At 39.2% G+C, this 14424-nt stretch overlaps 1 protein-coding gene across 2 annotated transcripts in view; it reads right to left on the bottom strand.

Annotated features, from left to right (window-relative positions):
* LOC140212487 (cadherin-12-like) overlaps positions 1-11739 on the bottom strand; it is a 309387-nt gene extending 297648 nt beyond the window's left edge. For both annotated transcript variants that reach the window (XM_072283351.1, XM_072283353.1), the window contains exon 1: positions 11506-11739. In XM_072283351.1, the coding sequence (XP_072139452.1) occupies positions 11506-11739 (234 nt within the window). The remainder of the gene's footprint in view (positions 1-11505) is intronic.
* Between the last annotated feature and the right edge of the window lie 2685 nt (positions 11740-14424).

Here is a 14424-nt window from a genome sequence, read left to right as displayed (position 1 = left end):
CACACAAAAACCATACTGATTACCCCTAATCAACTCTCACCCTTTTCATACAGATGGATGATGTTTCTCAAAATTCCCTTCAGTAACTTTCCTACCAATCACTGACCTATGGTTTCTGTGCTTGTCTTTAGAATGATTTTAAATATAAGCACCATGTTGTTAGAAAAAGATCTGAGGATATTGCCAGGATTAGAGGGCCTGATTTATAAGGAGAGGTTGGTCTTTATTTCTTGGAAAGCAGGAGAATGAGAGGCAACCTTAACGAAGTGTTTAAATTTTGTGAGAAGCATAAATAAAGCAGACGGCAACGTTTTTTCTTTTGCCACGACATGAAATCCAAACCTAGGGGTACAGGTTTAGTTCTTTTCATGCAGAGGGTGTTGAATATTTAGGAAAAGTTGCCAGAGGAATTGCTTGAGATAGGTACAGAAGTATTTGTGAGATACTTGGATAGATACAGAGAGGGATGGAGCTTTGAGGAATATAGGCTGAACACAGGGAATTGGAACTAACTAGGTGAACAATAAGGTCAGCATGCACTTATTGGACCAAAGGCCCAGCATCAGTGCAGTATTGTTCTATAATTCTGTAGAATTATCTATACTCCAGCCTCCTGATATCTAATCCAAAACTCCCAGAAAAAAAAATAAATTTAGACAGGTGTGGCATAGTAACATAAGGGTTGTTCTTCTTAGCCCATCACCCCACCTGGGGTTAGGCTGCTGGCAGGCATTCACCAGAGTCCTCTGTACTGGGCCACTCTTTCAAATTGCCCCCAGATGCAGCCTATCGTTGAATATCCTTCGTCTCCCAGGTATGAGGTCTTAGGAGCTTTGGTTGATCTTTCTTCAGCATTGGGTTTTTATGGGAAATAGGTTGCTAGCCCCATGCCCAACACTACCACCCCCCTTCAAAGTTTGGTGTCTTCTGCAGTCTGGGTGGCCTTTCATTGATTCTGGTACAGTTATTATTCAATACATTTGTTGAATAAGCAACACAAGAAAATGACTCCCAGGGTTGTATATGGTGACATATAGATGCTTTGATAATAAAATTTACTTTGAACTTTGGACTCCTCCTTTCACTGCTGGACTTTGAACCGTCAATGGCGAAGTTAGTATAGGGGTTCATGTAATGGTATTACGACGCCTGCAACCTGGGTTCAATTGCACCACTGTCTGTAAGGAGTTTGTCCACATGGATAGACAAGGTTTAGGTGTATATTAGCCAAATGTAGGCAGATGGGATGAGTCCTGGTTGACGTGGTGAAGTTGAGCTGAAGAGCCTGCTTCCGCATTATATAATCTATGACTATTCGTGCATCCTCTTCATCACCTCTGCTACTTTTATTTATAGAAACTACAAAGATTCCAAATACTCCAAGTGTGAAAATTTTTAACTATTTTTTTCTGATTTCAATTCTGGTATTCCAAGGATTAAACAAGGTCTTTTCTTTACTGCTTAATTTATCTCAGCAACTTCAATAAAAACAGAAGACATAGGAAATACTCATTATCTATAAGAATAGAAATGGAACTTATGTTTCAGGTCAGACCCTTCACCCGAACTGGGAAAGTGTGACTGTCGGGTGCAGAGTATAATGGCAGAGCATGTGTAACACTAAACACACATACTATATATTACACAGCTGTGCGTTGTCATCTTTCATTGACTTCTGCAGAGTTGTAGTTCAATGCAGAGTACAGCACACTGTTGGTGTGCCAAGTATGTAAGGGAGTGAGAATGTTCTTCTGATCATAGGGTGATCATTAGTTTTAAGGAAATGTATTACATCAGACTTGCCAACAGAGAATGTAACCATTCCACAGTAAACAGTAGAGCCAGTGTGACAATAAACAGTGACAGGATCTGAATCCAATAATCTGTGACTGATTGTCCATTGACAGCTGCCCACATATGTAAAACAAATCAAATATCTGGCATTTTGATTTACCTGAGGAAAGTAGCTTTGAACGCATAGCAGACAGCTGATAATAAACTTGTGTTACGTAATAAATCCCACGTCATACCACTTAAAGTTTGATCAAGGAGGGAGGTTTTAGTGGCATAATTCAAAACTTGGAGATAAATAAACATTTTTCATTGTCATTAGAAGTAAATTTTGAAATCTATTATTTATTGGACTGTCAGATAGTTTTAAGGAGAGTTATTATCAATTTTCACTCTTTAGATGACTCTTTTCCCAATTATGATACTGTTATACATAATTAATTGGAATTTTATAACAGCAGAATAATAAATGAATTGTCAAACTAGTAGTCTGAAATGCAACAACACACATGCATTCTGTTGTTGGTTTACCATTTGAACTCGGCACTATATTTGATAAATATTTTTCTTATCTTTAATGCGCAAAGTTTTTCCAGAACATAAGATTTGTAATATATATCAACCACATGTATCATTTAAATTATTCAGAAAGAGTTTTGGGTACAGACCAAGAACTGCTGATATCACATCAACTACAAGAGCATTCGGTTTTGAATAGGTGCACATTATTACATTGTTAAGACTGCAATCTCTAAAATTCATTACACAACTGTGATTCTGCAATATTTGAAAACAAGATACAAAGCAAAACTTTATTTGCCTGTATTTCATATCACAGAATAAAACTTTGCATTTTTAATCTTTCAGTAGTAATTTAAGTGGTGAAGAAATATTAACTGTTATCTTCAAATAACAGTAAGAATAATCAGAAGTAAATGTTTAAACCAATATCAGTAGTTACACAGAGGGTTATTTCATTTAATTAATATTTCAATTTTTAGCTCACTTTTAACTTGTGAGCTCTCAACCAGCAGAGGGCATCAGCTTACTCCAGTGGCAAAGAGACTGCAATGAATTTAAGGCAATTTAATGTTTATGAGCCTTGTCAATGTCAGATTTATAGCCAGCATCAGATACAGATCATCTGGGACTGGAAGCATGTAAAGGATATAAGGATCTTGACGTGGTTGCATGAGCCTAGATTAGATACTGTTTCCAGTATTATACGACTGTAAAACTATAACATATAGGAGCTGAATTAGGCCATTTGCCCCATCAAGTCTTCTCTGCCTTTTCACTATGGCTGATCCATTTCCCTCTCAGCCCCAATCTCTTGCCTTTTTCCTGTAACCTTTCATCCCCTGACTAATCAAGTATCTATCAACCTCCATCTTAAATATACCCAATAACCTGGCCTCCACAGCTACCTGTGGCAATAAATTCCACAGATTTGCCACTCCCTGGCTAAAGGAATTCCTCCTTATCTGAGTTCTAAATGGACATCCCTCTAGTATGAGGCTGTACCCTCTGATCCTAGACTCTCATTATAGGAAACTTCCTTTCCACATCCACTCTATTGAGACATTTCAACATTCAAAAAGTTTCAATGAGATTCCCCCTTATTCTTCTGAATTCCAGAGAGTGCAGGACTAGAGACATCAATCAGTCCTCATGCAGAAACCCTTGCAGTCCCAGAATCATTCTCATGAACCTCCTCAGAACCTTCTCTATGTTAGCCATCCTTCCTTAGATAAGGGGCACAAAACTATTCACAATATTCCAAATGAGGCCTTACCAGTGCCTTATAAAGACTCAACATTACAACCTTACATGGTGCATTGCGATGCATTCTCTACGCTCCCTATATTACCCCTTAAAAATGTATTTTGAGATTTAACACACTGGTTATATGGCCAGAACTACATGCCAGAGAGTGCAAGGCATCAGATAAATCCTAAAACATTATATTTTAGTTTTATGTACATCATAATATTTGATTTACACTCTGAAAATGTCTATTGAAATAGATCCAGCCTCAGTGGGCTGATTGCCAGGATAATAGGATAAGGGCAAGAAACTGTATTTCCAATAGGAATATGCAGAATTGTTTATGGGGTCTATCAGGGCCAACAGTGAGTGCCTAGGAGTCCAAAACCAGGGGCTTCAATCACAAAATATTTATTTATTCATTGAGATACAGCATGAAATATCCTTCTAGCCCTTCGAGCCGTGCTGCCCAGCAACCCCAACTTAACTCTAGCCAAATCATGTGGCAACTTACAATGACTAATTAACCAACCAAGTCTGTGGACTGTGGGAGGAAACCGGAGCACCCAGAGGAAACCCACGCGGTCACGGGGTGAACGTACAAATGCCTTACAGAGAGCAGAGGGAATTGAATAGGACGCTGGTACTGTAAAGCATTGTGCTAACCACTACACAACTACCAGCATGTATAAAATACCATTAAGGGCTGCAGCCAACAATGCTGGCAATAAGAAACTAAGAGGTTCACTGTTTGATTTCTGGATATCTCAGAAATTGTCACTGATTTATCCAGTGACTGCAGGGTGTTTGAGAAATATTGGTCTACTTTGACTAGACTTTAAAAGAATGAATTCTGAGCTGTACTGTTGTAAGGAGACATAAAAGGTTTGATCTAGATTGATGAGTTGGCATCTGAGTGGCTGTGTTCTCTCCACAGAGAAACCAGAATGACAGCACACACTCCCAGGAACTGAGAACATACCTTTGAGACTTGTGATAAAGCAGAAATCTCTGAATACAAATCACATCTATCCCTCACGTTTATACTAGGGAGGGCTGGAGGATGAATAACAACTTAGTTTTCAAGAGATATTGGGGCCCTGCTTAGGAGAAAAAAAAAGAGGCGCATTCCACGTAAAGGCAAGTAGGAACTAATGAGGTGCTTATGGAGTACAAGGAATGCTAGGGAACACTTAATAAAGAACTCAGGAAGGCTAAATGAAAGCATATGTTTGCTCTAGCAGACAAGGTGAAGGAGATTCCTAAGAGATTCTACTGGTATGTTAAGAGCAAAGGGATTGCTTGGACAAAATTGGTCCTCTGGAAGACCAGAACGGTAATCCATGTGTGGAGCCAAAGCAGATGGGGGAGATCTTAAATGCATTCTTCGCATCTGTGTTTACTTAGAAGGCAGGTACAGAGTCTGTAGAAGTGAGGCAAAACAGCATCAATTTCCTGGACCCTGTACAGATTACAGAGGAGGAGGTGTTTGCTAGCCTGAGACAAATCAGAGGGATAAGTACCCAGGGCCTGACAAGATGTTTCCTCAGACCCTATGGGAAGCAAGTGCAGAAATTGCCAGGGCCCTAGAAGAGATATTTAAAACACCCTTAGCAACAGGAGAAGTACCGTAGGATTGGAGGGTATGTTGTTCCGCTGTATAAGAAAAAAGGCTCTAAAGAGAAACCAAGAAATTTATAGGCCGGTGAGTCTGATATCAGTTGTGGGAAAGTTATTCGAAGGTATCCTAAGGGACCAGATATATAAATATTTGGATAGATATGGACTGATTAAGGACAGTCAGCATGGTTTTGTGCGTAGTAGGTTATGTTTAACCAGTCTTATAGAGTTTTTAGATTTTTTAGATTATGAGAACACTCAGTCCACTTTCATTGTCATTTAGAAATGCATACATGCATTAAGAAATGATACAATGTTTCTCCGGAGTGATATCACAGAAAACAGGACAAACCAAAGACTGACACTGACAGAACCACATAATTATAGCATATAGTTACAGCAGTGCAAAGCAATACCATAATTTGATGAAGAACAGACCATAGGCACAGTAAAAAAAGGTTCTCAGAGTCCCGAGTCCCCGATAGCAGACGGCAAAAGGGAGAAACTCCCTGCCATAAACCTCTAGGCACTGTCAACTTGCTGATACCTTGGAAGCAGCCGACACCAGCCGACCCAGAGTCCATCCGTCCGAAAACTCTGAGCTTCTGGGCAGCCTCTCCGATACAACCTCCCGAGCACCATCCTCTGCCGTGTGCCTTCGACCTCTCCCCGGCCGCTGAAACACGCAAAGCTGAGGATTTCGGGGCCCTCAGCTCTGGAGATTCTGGTTACCACACAGAAGCAGCGGTAGCAAAGCAGTCATTTCAGAAGATTTTCAGATGTTCCGCTGTGCTCTCACATCTTCAAGGAAATTACCAGGAAAGTGGATGTTGTCTACATGGACTTTTGTAAGGCATTTGACAAGGTCCTGCATGGGAGGCTGGTCAAGAAGATTCAGTCACTCAGCGTTCAGGATGAGGCAGTAAATTGGATTAGACATTAGCTTTGAGAAGCCAGAGAGTTATAGTAGAGGGTTGCCTCTCTGTCTGGAGGCCTGTGACTATTGGTGTGCCAGAGGGATTGGTGCTGGGTCCTTTGTTGTTTGTCATCGATTTCAGTAACCTGGATGATAATGTTGGGAACTGGATCAGCAAATTTGGGGATGACACCAAGATTGGGGGTGTAGTGGACAGTGAGGAAGGCTATCATGGGCTTGCAGAGGGATCTGCATCAGCTGGAAAAATTGGCTGAACAATGACAGATGGAATTTAATGTAGACAAGAGCAAGGCTTTGCACTTTGGTAGGATCAACCAGGGTAAGTTTTACACAGTGTGGTAGAACAAGGGGATCTGGGAATACAGATACAGAATTCACTGAAAGTGGCATCAGAGGTAGACAGGATTGTAAAGAAAGCTTTTGGCACATTGACCTTTATAAATCAATATATTAAATACAGAAAATGAGATGTTATGTTGAAGTTGTATAAGATGCTGGTGAGGCTTAATTTGGAGTATCATGTGCAGTTTTGGTTGCCTACAGTACCTTCAGGAAAGATGAAGGCAAGGCTGAAGGAGTGCAGAGAAAATTTAGGATGTTGCCAGGTCTGGAGGACCTGGGTTATAAGGAATGATTGAATAGTTTAGGACTGCATTCTTTAGAATGTAGAAAACTGAGAGGAGACTTGATATAGATATACAAAATTATGAGTGGTATAGATGAGATTAATGCAAGCATGTATTTTCCATGGAGGTTGGGTGAGACAACAGCCAGAGGTGATGGCTTAAGGGTGAAAGGTGAGAACTTTAAGGGGAACATGAGGGGAAACTACTTCACTAGAGTTGCGAGAGTGTGGAATGAACTGCCCACACAAATGGTCCATGCAAGTTTGATTTTAATGCTTATGACAAGTTTGAATAGGGACCTGGATAGCCATAGTCACGGTGCAGGCATTGGAAATAGGCAATTTAAATGTGTTTCAGCATGAACTAGATGGGCTGAAGGGCCTATTTCTGTACTGTATTTCTCCATGACTCTGTAACTATATTAACTTCAATGGGTGATTGGCGCTGTAGAAAACAGTCCATGCAGGATATGCCGCTTAAAGCCTACTTCTTTCAGCAACCAAGTAAAAGAAGGCATCAGTGGTCAGGCACCTTGGATAGCAAGCCTGGGCAATGGATTGAATCCAAGATAATCTAGCCCAAAGTCAAACAATTATTGCTTTGTTGGGACTCTTCCCCTTTTAAACCTAAAACATAACACACATCTATTTGAATAAAAATATTCAGATTTGAATCTGTATCATTATGTTCTTTCTTCCAAGTCCTCAACTTAGAATTGAATGGCAAGAGAGAAGCTCTTTAGAATAAATGTTGCAATAAATTGAAATATTCTCTCACCAGCTTACTTTTTAAATTAAATTATGCAGAAGAGTTGAGACCAACAATTACTGCCTACCCCTCATTATTCTTCTTCAGAATTGAGTGGTTTACATTGCTATGGGTCTGGAACCAGAAAGGCAAACATTCTGCCTACCCCTCTCCTCCTCACAGAGCATTGGTGGTCCAGTTTTTACAATGAAGTTGTGGTTTCGTGCTCACTGACACTAGTATTTAGATCCATGTTCATCTAAGAAACAGAATTTGAACTCCCCAGTACCCTGGTGGGATTTGAACTCTGCTTGTATTACTCAAGACACAAAAGAGACTGCAGATGGTGGAAATCTGGAGAGACAAACACCAACACAAACCCTGAAGTGCCTTGGCCCAACACACCAACTATAAATTTCCCTTTGTAGATGCTGCCTGACCAGCTGAGTTCCTGTGGTGTTTTGTGTGTGATGCTGGATTGCTTGTCCAAAGCATAATCACCTTGGTACACAATACATTTGTAAAGAATTGAAAAGATCTTCTATCATGGAAGGTTAACAGTAAGCTACTTTGCATTACTCAAAACTCAAAGACCATCATTAACTGCACAAAGCACAGTTAACAATTGGAATTTTAGATCTTACATCCACAGTAAATGGCACACCATTATTCTGAATATCCTTTCTATGTCCCACCTGATTTTCTCTTCTAACATACAGGAATGAATACTCTGCAAATAGTTTGAGGGCAGCATGGTAGCACAGTGGTTAACACATCGGTTTACAGTGCCAGCAGCCTTGTTTCAATTCCTGCTGCTGTCTGTAAGAAGCTAGAATGCTCTCACTCTGATCGTGTAGGTTTCCAGTGAGTGCTCTGATTTCCTCCCACCTTACAAAGACATACAAGTTAGTAGGTTAATTGGTCACATAGATGTATTTGGGTGGCACAGGCCCACTGGGCCAGGAAGGCTTGTTATCATGCTGTATCTCTAAATAAATTAAAAATATATATTTTTTTCTATAATAGTGAGTGCAGTTTTCAATAATCTTGGCAAGAAAGCATTTTCAATGCAAACCCCTAAGGTTACACTGGTAAAACAGCTAACAGTCAATAAGCAGAAGGGGCAATGAATGCTGTCTATAATATGCCTACAAATAGTATGTTTGATAAGGCTCACAAGACATATCTTTCTATTTGTTTTCACTGAAATCTAGATACCGAGGCCAGTCAGATATCCCATTTCTCTGGACAGAATATCAAGAGTAACCGGTATCCAATTTAATGATATGTTTGCTGGATTGGCTGCAATTTCATAAAATTTGACCTTCATTTTACTGCTGTCAGTACATTCAACCATAAAGCACAAAAACATATTTTCACCAGCACTGATGGTAAGATAAAACTGAAAGAAATATCTTGCTGTTATTGGGGTATGAAAAGATATGTCATTAATGTATCTGTTCGCAGAACTTTTAGCAGGAGATCATTTCCTTTCACTGCTTCATTGGGTGCTGTCTTGCGTTTTGATGCAAGTACATGCAAGTATTTTTATTGAGAGATCTGCCAAATGATCCGATCCATGTTAAAATGTGTTTGAAATACAGATAATCAAGATCAAATTATGAAAAATAAATTTAGCCCAAGAGGTATGTTCTTTAAATTATTATTTTCAATAAATCAGGAATCTGAGGATTTTTAGATAACCCTTGAGGTGATGAATTAAGAATATCAGGGATCAATTCCTAAGTAAGCACATTGATGGGCAAGAAATCCCTTCTGACACATACGCATATGAAAATTATCAACAATATATATATGTTCTTATTTCATTAGGAAGCTGGAAGGACATTATTTATTATCCATCCCTCTATGTTTTCAAACTGACCATCTTACTAGAGTCAACCACATTGAGCAGTGTATAGGCTGGACCAGGTAAGGATGGTAGAATATCAAACCTGTAGAAAACAGGCCCTTTGACTCATTATGTCTGTTCCAACTGTGATACCAATCTAAATTAATCCCATCTGTTGGCACATAGTCTACATTCCCTGCATGTTTGTGTGTCTATCTAATCAACCTTAAACATCACTATCATATCTGATTAACCCATCTCTGCTGGCAGTGCATTCCAACCATCTTCCACTCTCCGCGAAAATCAATTTATCACACATATCTTCTTTAACTTTCCCCATCTCACCTTCAACCTATGCCCTCTAGCACTTGACATTTCCATCCCATGAACAACACTCTGACTTTCTACCTCGCATTATCTTATATACAAATTCGCTCTCTCACCTTCACCCTCTGATACCATCCAAATTTGTCCCCAACTTCTCTTACCAGGAAATCACCTCAATCCAGGTAAGATCCTGGTAAACCCCTTCCACCTCCATCCACAACCTCAGTAATGTGGTGACTAGAACTGCACACAACTCTTCCCAATGCGGCCTAATAGTTTATACAGCTGCACTGCAGCCTCCTTTAACATTCACTGGCACAACTGATGAAAGCAAGTGTACCATATGCCTTTTTTTTAACCACCATATATGTTAGCATTAGTGAACTAATTTGCTTCTACATCAAACTAGTAGTTTTATGGTCATTCACATTCAAAATTGTTAGTGAAATTTAAATTAAGTATACTGTCATGGTGATGTTATGAATGCTGGTTTCATGATTACTAGCTAATACTTTAAATATTGTATCACCACCATATTCAAATGCAGGCAATGAAGAACTTAAGCCATTAAGGTCTTTCCTCATTAAAAACTAACATTTTTAGATGGAAGATGAGCATGTTCTATTATATCTTAATATAAACCCACTACATGGTGCGTCCATATATAAAACCAGTTTGAATGTGATACACCACTGTTTCTTTTCAGTGATAAATATGTCTTGAATTCTGAAACTAAAACACAATGGTCAGCTGCTATATCTCACATTCTGAGAGTGTAGGTAAGGCAACTGCAAGGTTAAACCTTCCATCAGGTGGTATAAATCTAAACAACTTTACTCTTTCACACAGGAGATGACCTGCTTCACATTAACAACATTTTTGGTCACTGCTATCTGCTTACCTAGATACGTTGAAGGGTATTAGTGAGATGTATTGTTGGGGCTGCAAGCAAAACATTCTTACCATCATGATGTCAATGAGAAAATTATGTTATGCTTTCTTCAGGGTCAAAATATGAGAATAACTGTTTATTGCAATGTCAAGGTTTTGATTCGGTTATGTCAAACAAACAACCAAAATAGAAGGAAAAGAAATGAAAACACAATATGCCATTTAAATTCTACATCCTCACTACTGTTAATGCACTGTAACAATTGTTGACAACATAGGATCATATAGTGACACTGTTCAAGGAAGTTTCTCTTCTCCCTTCTCCCATCAGGAGGAAGATACAAAATTCTGAAAGCACATAGCACCAGGCTCAAGGACAGCTTCTATCCCATTGTTATCAAAGTCCAGAATGGACTTCTTGTGTGATAAGGTGGACACTTACCCTCACAATCTAACTGATTAGGATCTTGAACTTTATTGTTTACCTGAACCACACTTTTTTGGTAGAGTTTACACTTTATTCAACATTGTTATTGTTTTGCCTTATTCTAGCTCATTGTACTGTGTAATGGTTTGACCTGTATAGACAGCATGCAAGATAAACGTTTCACTGAATCTTGTTACATTAGGCAATAATAAACCAATACCAACTTGTGATGCAATATTACTGTTAACATCAAGCAAAATCAATCAAGGGAATAAATCCAATTTTATGTCTGAATTACTAATTTGAATATAAAATATTGAAAATGATTTTCCTATCTTATTTAATGAGAATCATTTGACACACATTGGATTCTTCATGTTCTATGTCAACACCAAACAATCAATTAAAATGAATCAAAGTGGATACTCATTTTTTTTTCAAATAGAACTGTTGCAAAAAGTTACAAAATACTAAAGCATTATTATTGAATAAGAAAAACATGCAACACTATAATATTTACCTTTCCCACATACTGAGGTTCAGACCCCATATATTCTTCCAGTACAAAGAACTGGTTCCAGATCCAGCCACGTCGAACACGTTGAAGGGTAGGAGCTCCATCTCCTGACAGTTCAACTGCATTGTCACTCCTTCTACGACCTGAACTCTTTGGTGACAATGACTCCAGGGGTGTTAATAGACCCTCATCAAGCAGGATCCAAAGAAACAACGACAAACCATTCACAGTCAGCATTTGTCTCTGGGAGAGAATATCTCAGCATATACGAGTAAAAAATGGTGTCCAGAAGAATTCCTCGTGATTCATGTAGATTTCCCAGATCTCTCCAAGTACGTTCTCTGTGCTTCAGATCCAGCTGTTCTTCTTTGTTTTTTTAAATATGCAAACATGTATTGCCATCTAATGCATTAAATTCGGTTTCTGGTCCTGGTAAAAAGAATTTGCACAATTACACATTGACACAGAATGTGTAGTTCAACTAATTATGGATATGTTGAGATCAAGCATATAAAAAATAACTTTTCACTCCACAGCCAACTGGGTGAAACAATGCACACAGATAAGATGCCTGGAAATACAACTCTGGAAAGTCATAGGTAATTAGACACTCTGTTGATCTGCCTCCCAGTTCTGTCAAAGTTAATATATTTCTAAGTCTTCTGTACAATACAATTTTAGGCCTGATCATCTAACTTACAGTCTGAATAAGGTTTGATACAGTTTTGATCAGATTGAATAATTTGGGCAAAGTGTGAATATTTTATGTAGAAGGCATTGCAATTGAGCTTTGATCCATCTCTGTTGAAAATGCATATTACTGTCACAGTAGCCAACCAATCTTCAGCTCAAGTTCAATTCAAACTGTACATCACAAAATAAAAGCAGAAAACACTGGTCAGCAGATTGGAATCCAATACCTTCTGACTTGCTGAATGCTTCCAGCATTTTCTGTTTTTAAGATTACAACAAAAATATTTGGATGCTAAAAACAAACAAAAAAAAATGCTGGAAACATTTCCAGTGTCTGCAGCTATTTTGGTTTTCATTTATAACAAAAACCCTTTTCTTATCAATGATTTTGATTAACTGTAATCCATAGGACTGTGGAAGTCAATACATCACTCCTTTTATTCATTTACTTTGAGTGCAAAACACAGTTAAACAGAAAATCGAAGCATATTAAACTTTATTTACTTGACACACATAAAAAATGATTATCTTAACACATTGGTATGCTGTGCCAAAAGACATGACAAGTGGGTTAAAAGAAGCACTTTGTATTGGTGTCCATCTGAGGAATAAAATTGCTTCAAACCAGATTTATTCCTACCTTATTCGAGTGTAAAAGAACCTTGGTTTGTCATTCTTTGATCGATTGTTTTTCAACATTATAAACACAAAAATAAGAACAAAGTTAAGGAAAGATGAATGGAAAGCCAATGACCTGAAACGCTGGTCTTGATTTCCATTGCAGCTTACTGCCTGCACCCACCACCAAAATTTTCTATTTTCTCAACCTTTTCTCCTGCAGGGCAGGAAGACCAATCTCACTGCTCGGCGGACCACAGAGACAAGCAGTGTGTTCCTAAATGGTGTGCTAGACCTCAAATTATGTAAAAGGTGATGTGAGTGGCTCAGATGAGCCTTTACTAACACCTCTGGAAGCCTTGCCCCGAGCTCTGTGTGTGTCATATCTGTCCATTTTCAATGATTCCAAATGTCTCTGATCTTCAGAAACATTTTTTCTAATATTGAAAATTAAATAATTATTTTCTAAAAATTGTGAAAAAAAATCAGCAGAAACACTTTAAAATGCTTTTACAAGATTCAAAAGAAAGAAAAATATAGCTTTATCTGTCACATGTACAATACAGGTGTTCCCCCGCTTTTCGAACGTTCGCTTTACGAAACCTCACTGTTACGCAAGACCTACATTAGTACCCTATTTTCGCTTTCAGAAGGTGTTTCCGCTGTTACGAAGAAAAGCAGCGCGCGATAAAAGGCAGCACGTGCCCCGAGCAGCCGCTCTCCCCGGATTCGGAACGGCATTGCTTAAACACGAACCTGTGAGCAGCCGTTAGCAAGATGAGTTCTATGGTATCGGAAAAGCCTGAAGGAGCTCGTAAGGGTGTTACACTTAGCGTAAAACTAGACATAATTAAATGTTTTGATCGTGGTGAACGAAGAAAGGACAACGTGAGTTTGGCTTGTGGAAGTTGACGAACATGATGTTGAAGAGGTTTTGGCATCCCATGACCAAGATCTGATAGATGAAGAGCTGATGCAGTTGGAAGAAAAAAGGACAACAATCGAAACCAAATGAGTAATGATAAAGTACGACATTAATTTTGAAAGGGTATGTCAGTTTAGGAGATATTTGCAGGATGGTTTGAGTCCTTGCAAAGAACTGTGTGATAGAAAAATGCGTGAGGCTCAGCAGTCAAGCAAGCCTTCCACATCAGCCACAGCAGACAATGAACCTCGACCTTCGACATCGAGGCGGGCAGTCATAGGAGAAGATGAGCTGCCTGCTCTAATGGAAACAGGCGACGAGATGACACCGCAGTGTCCCACCACCCCAACCCCCAGGCCACAGCCAGATACCGATTCGCGGAGAATGCAACGGTAGCCCAGACGCACACAGTACATCTTTAAGAAAAAATCTGAAATAAACATGCTAATTAATTAGGTGCCACCGACCCGTAATTGTCGGCCCAGATCAGAGACGACGCAATCGGCACTGATTTGGGCCGACAATTACATGTCGGGAGGCACCTAATTAATTAGCATGTTTATTTCGCCTTTTTTCTTAAAGATGTGCTGTGTGCCTTCCGGCTACCGCTGCATTCCTGCATGCTTCGCGGCAACGTATCGCTTGGCAGCCCAGAGGGTGGGGGCCACTGCAACATCCCAACCTGC

This window comes from Mobula birostris, chromosome 19, assembly GCF_030028105.1.
Source record: "Mobula birostris isolate sMobBir1 chromosome 19, sMobBir1.hap1, whole genome shotgun sequence".
Taxonomy (NCBI): domain Eukaryota; kingdom Metazoa; phylum Chordata; class Chondrichthyes; order Myliobatiformes; family Myliobatidae; genus Mobula; species Mobula birostris.
Note: the sequence above shows the minus strand (reverse complement) of the source record. Positions and strands in the feature narration are given on the sequence as shown.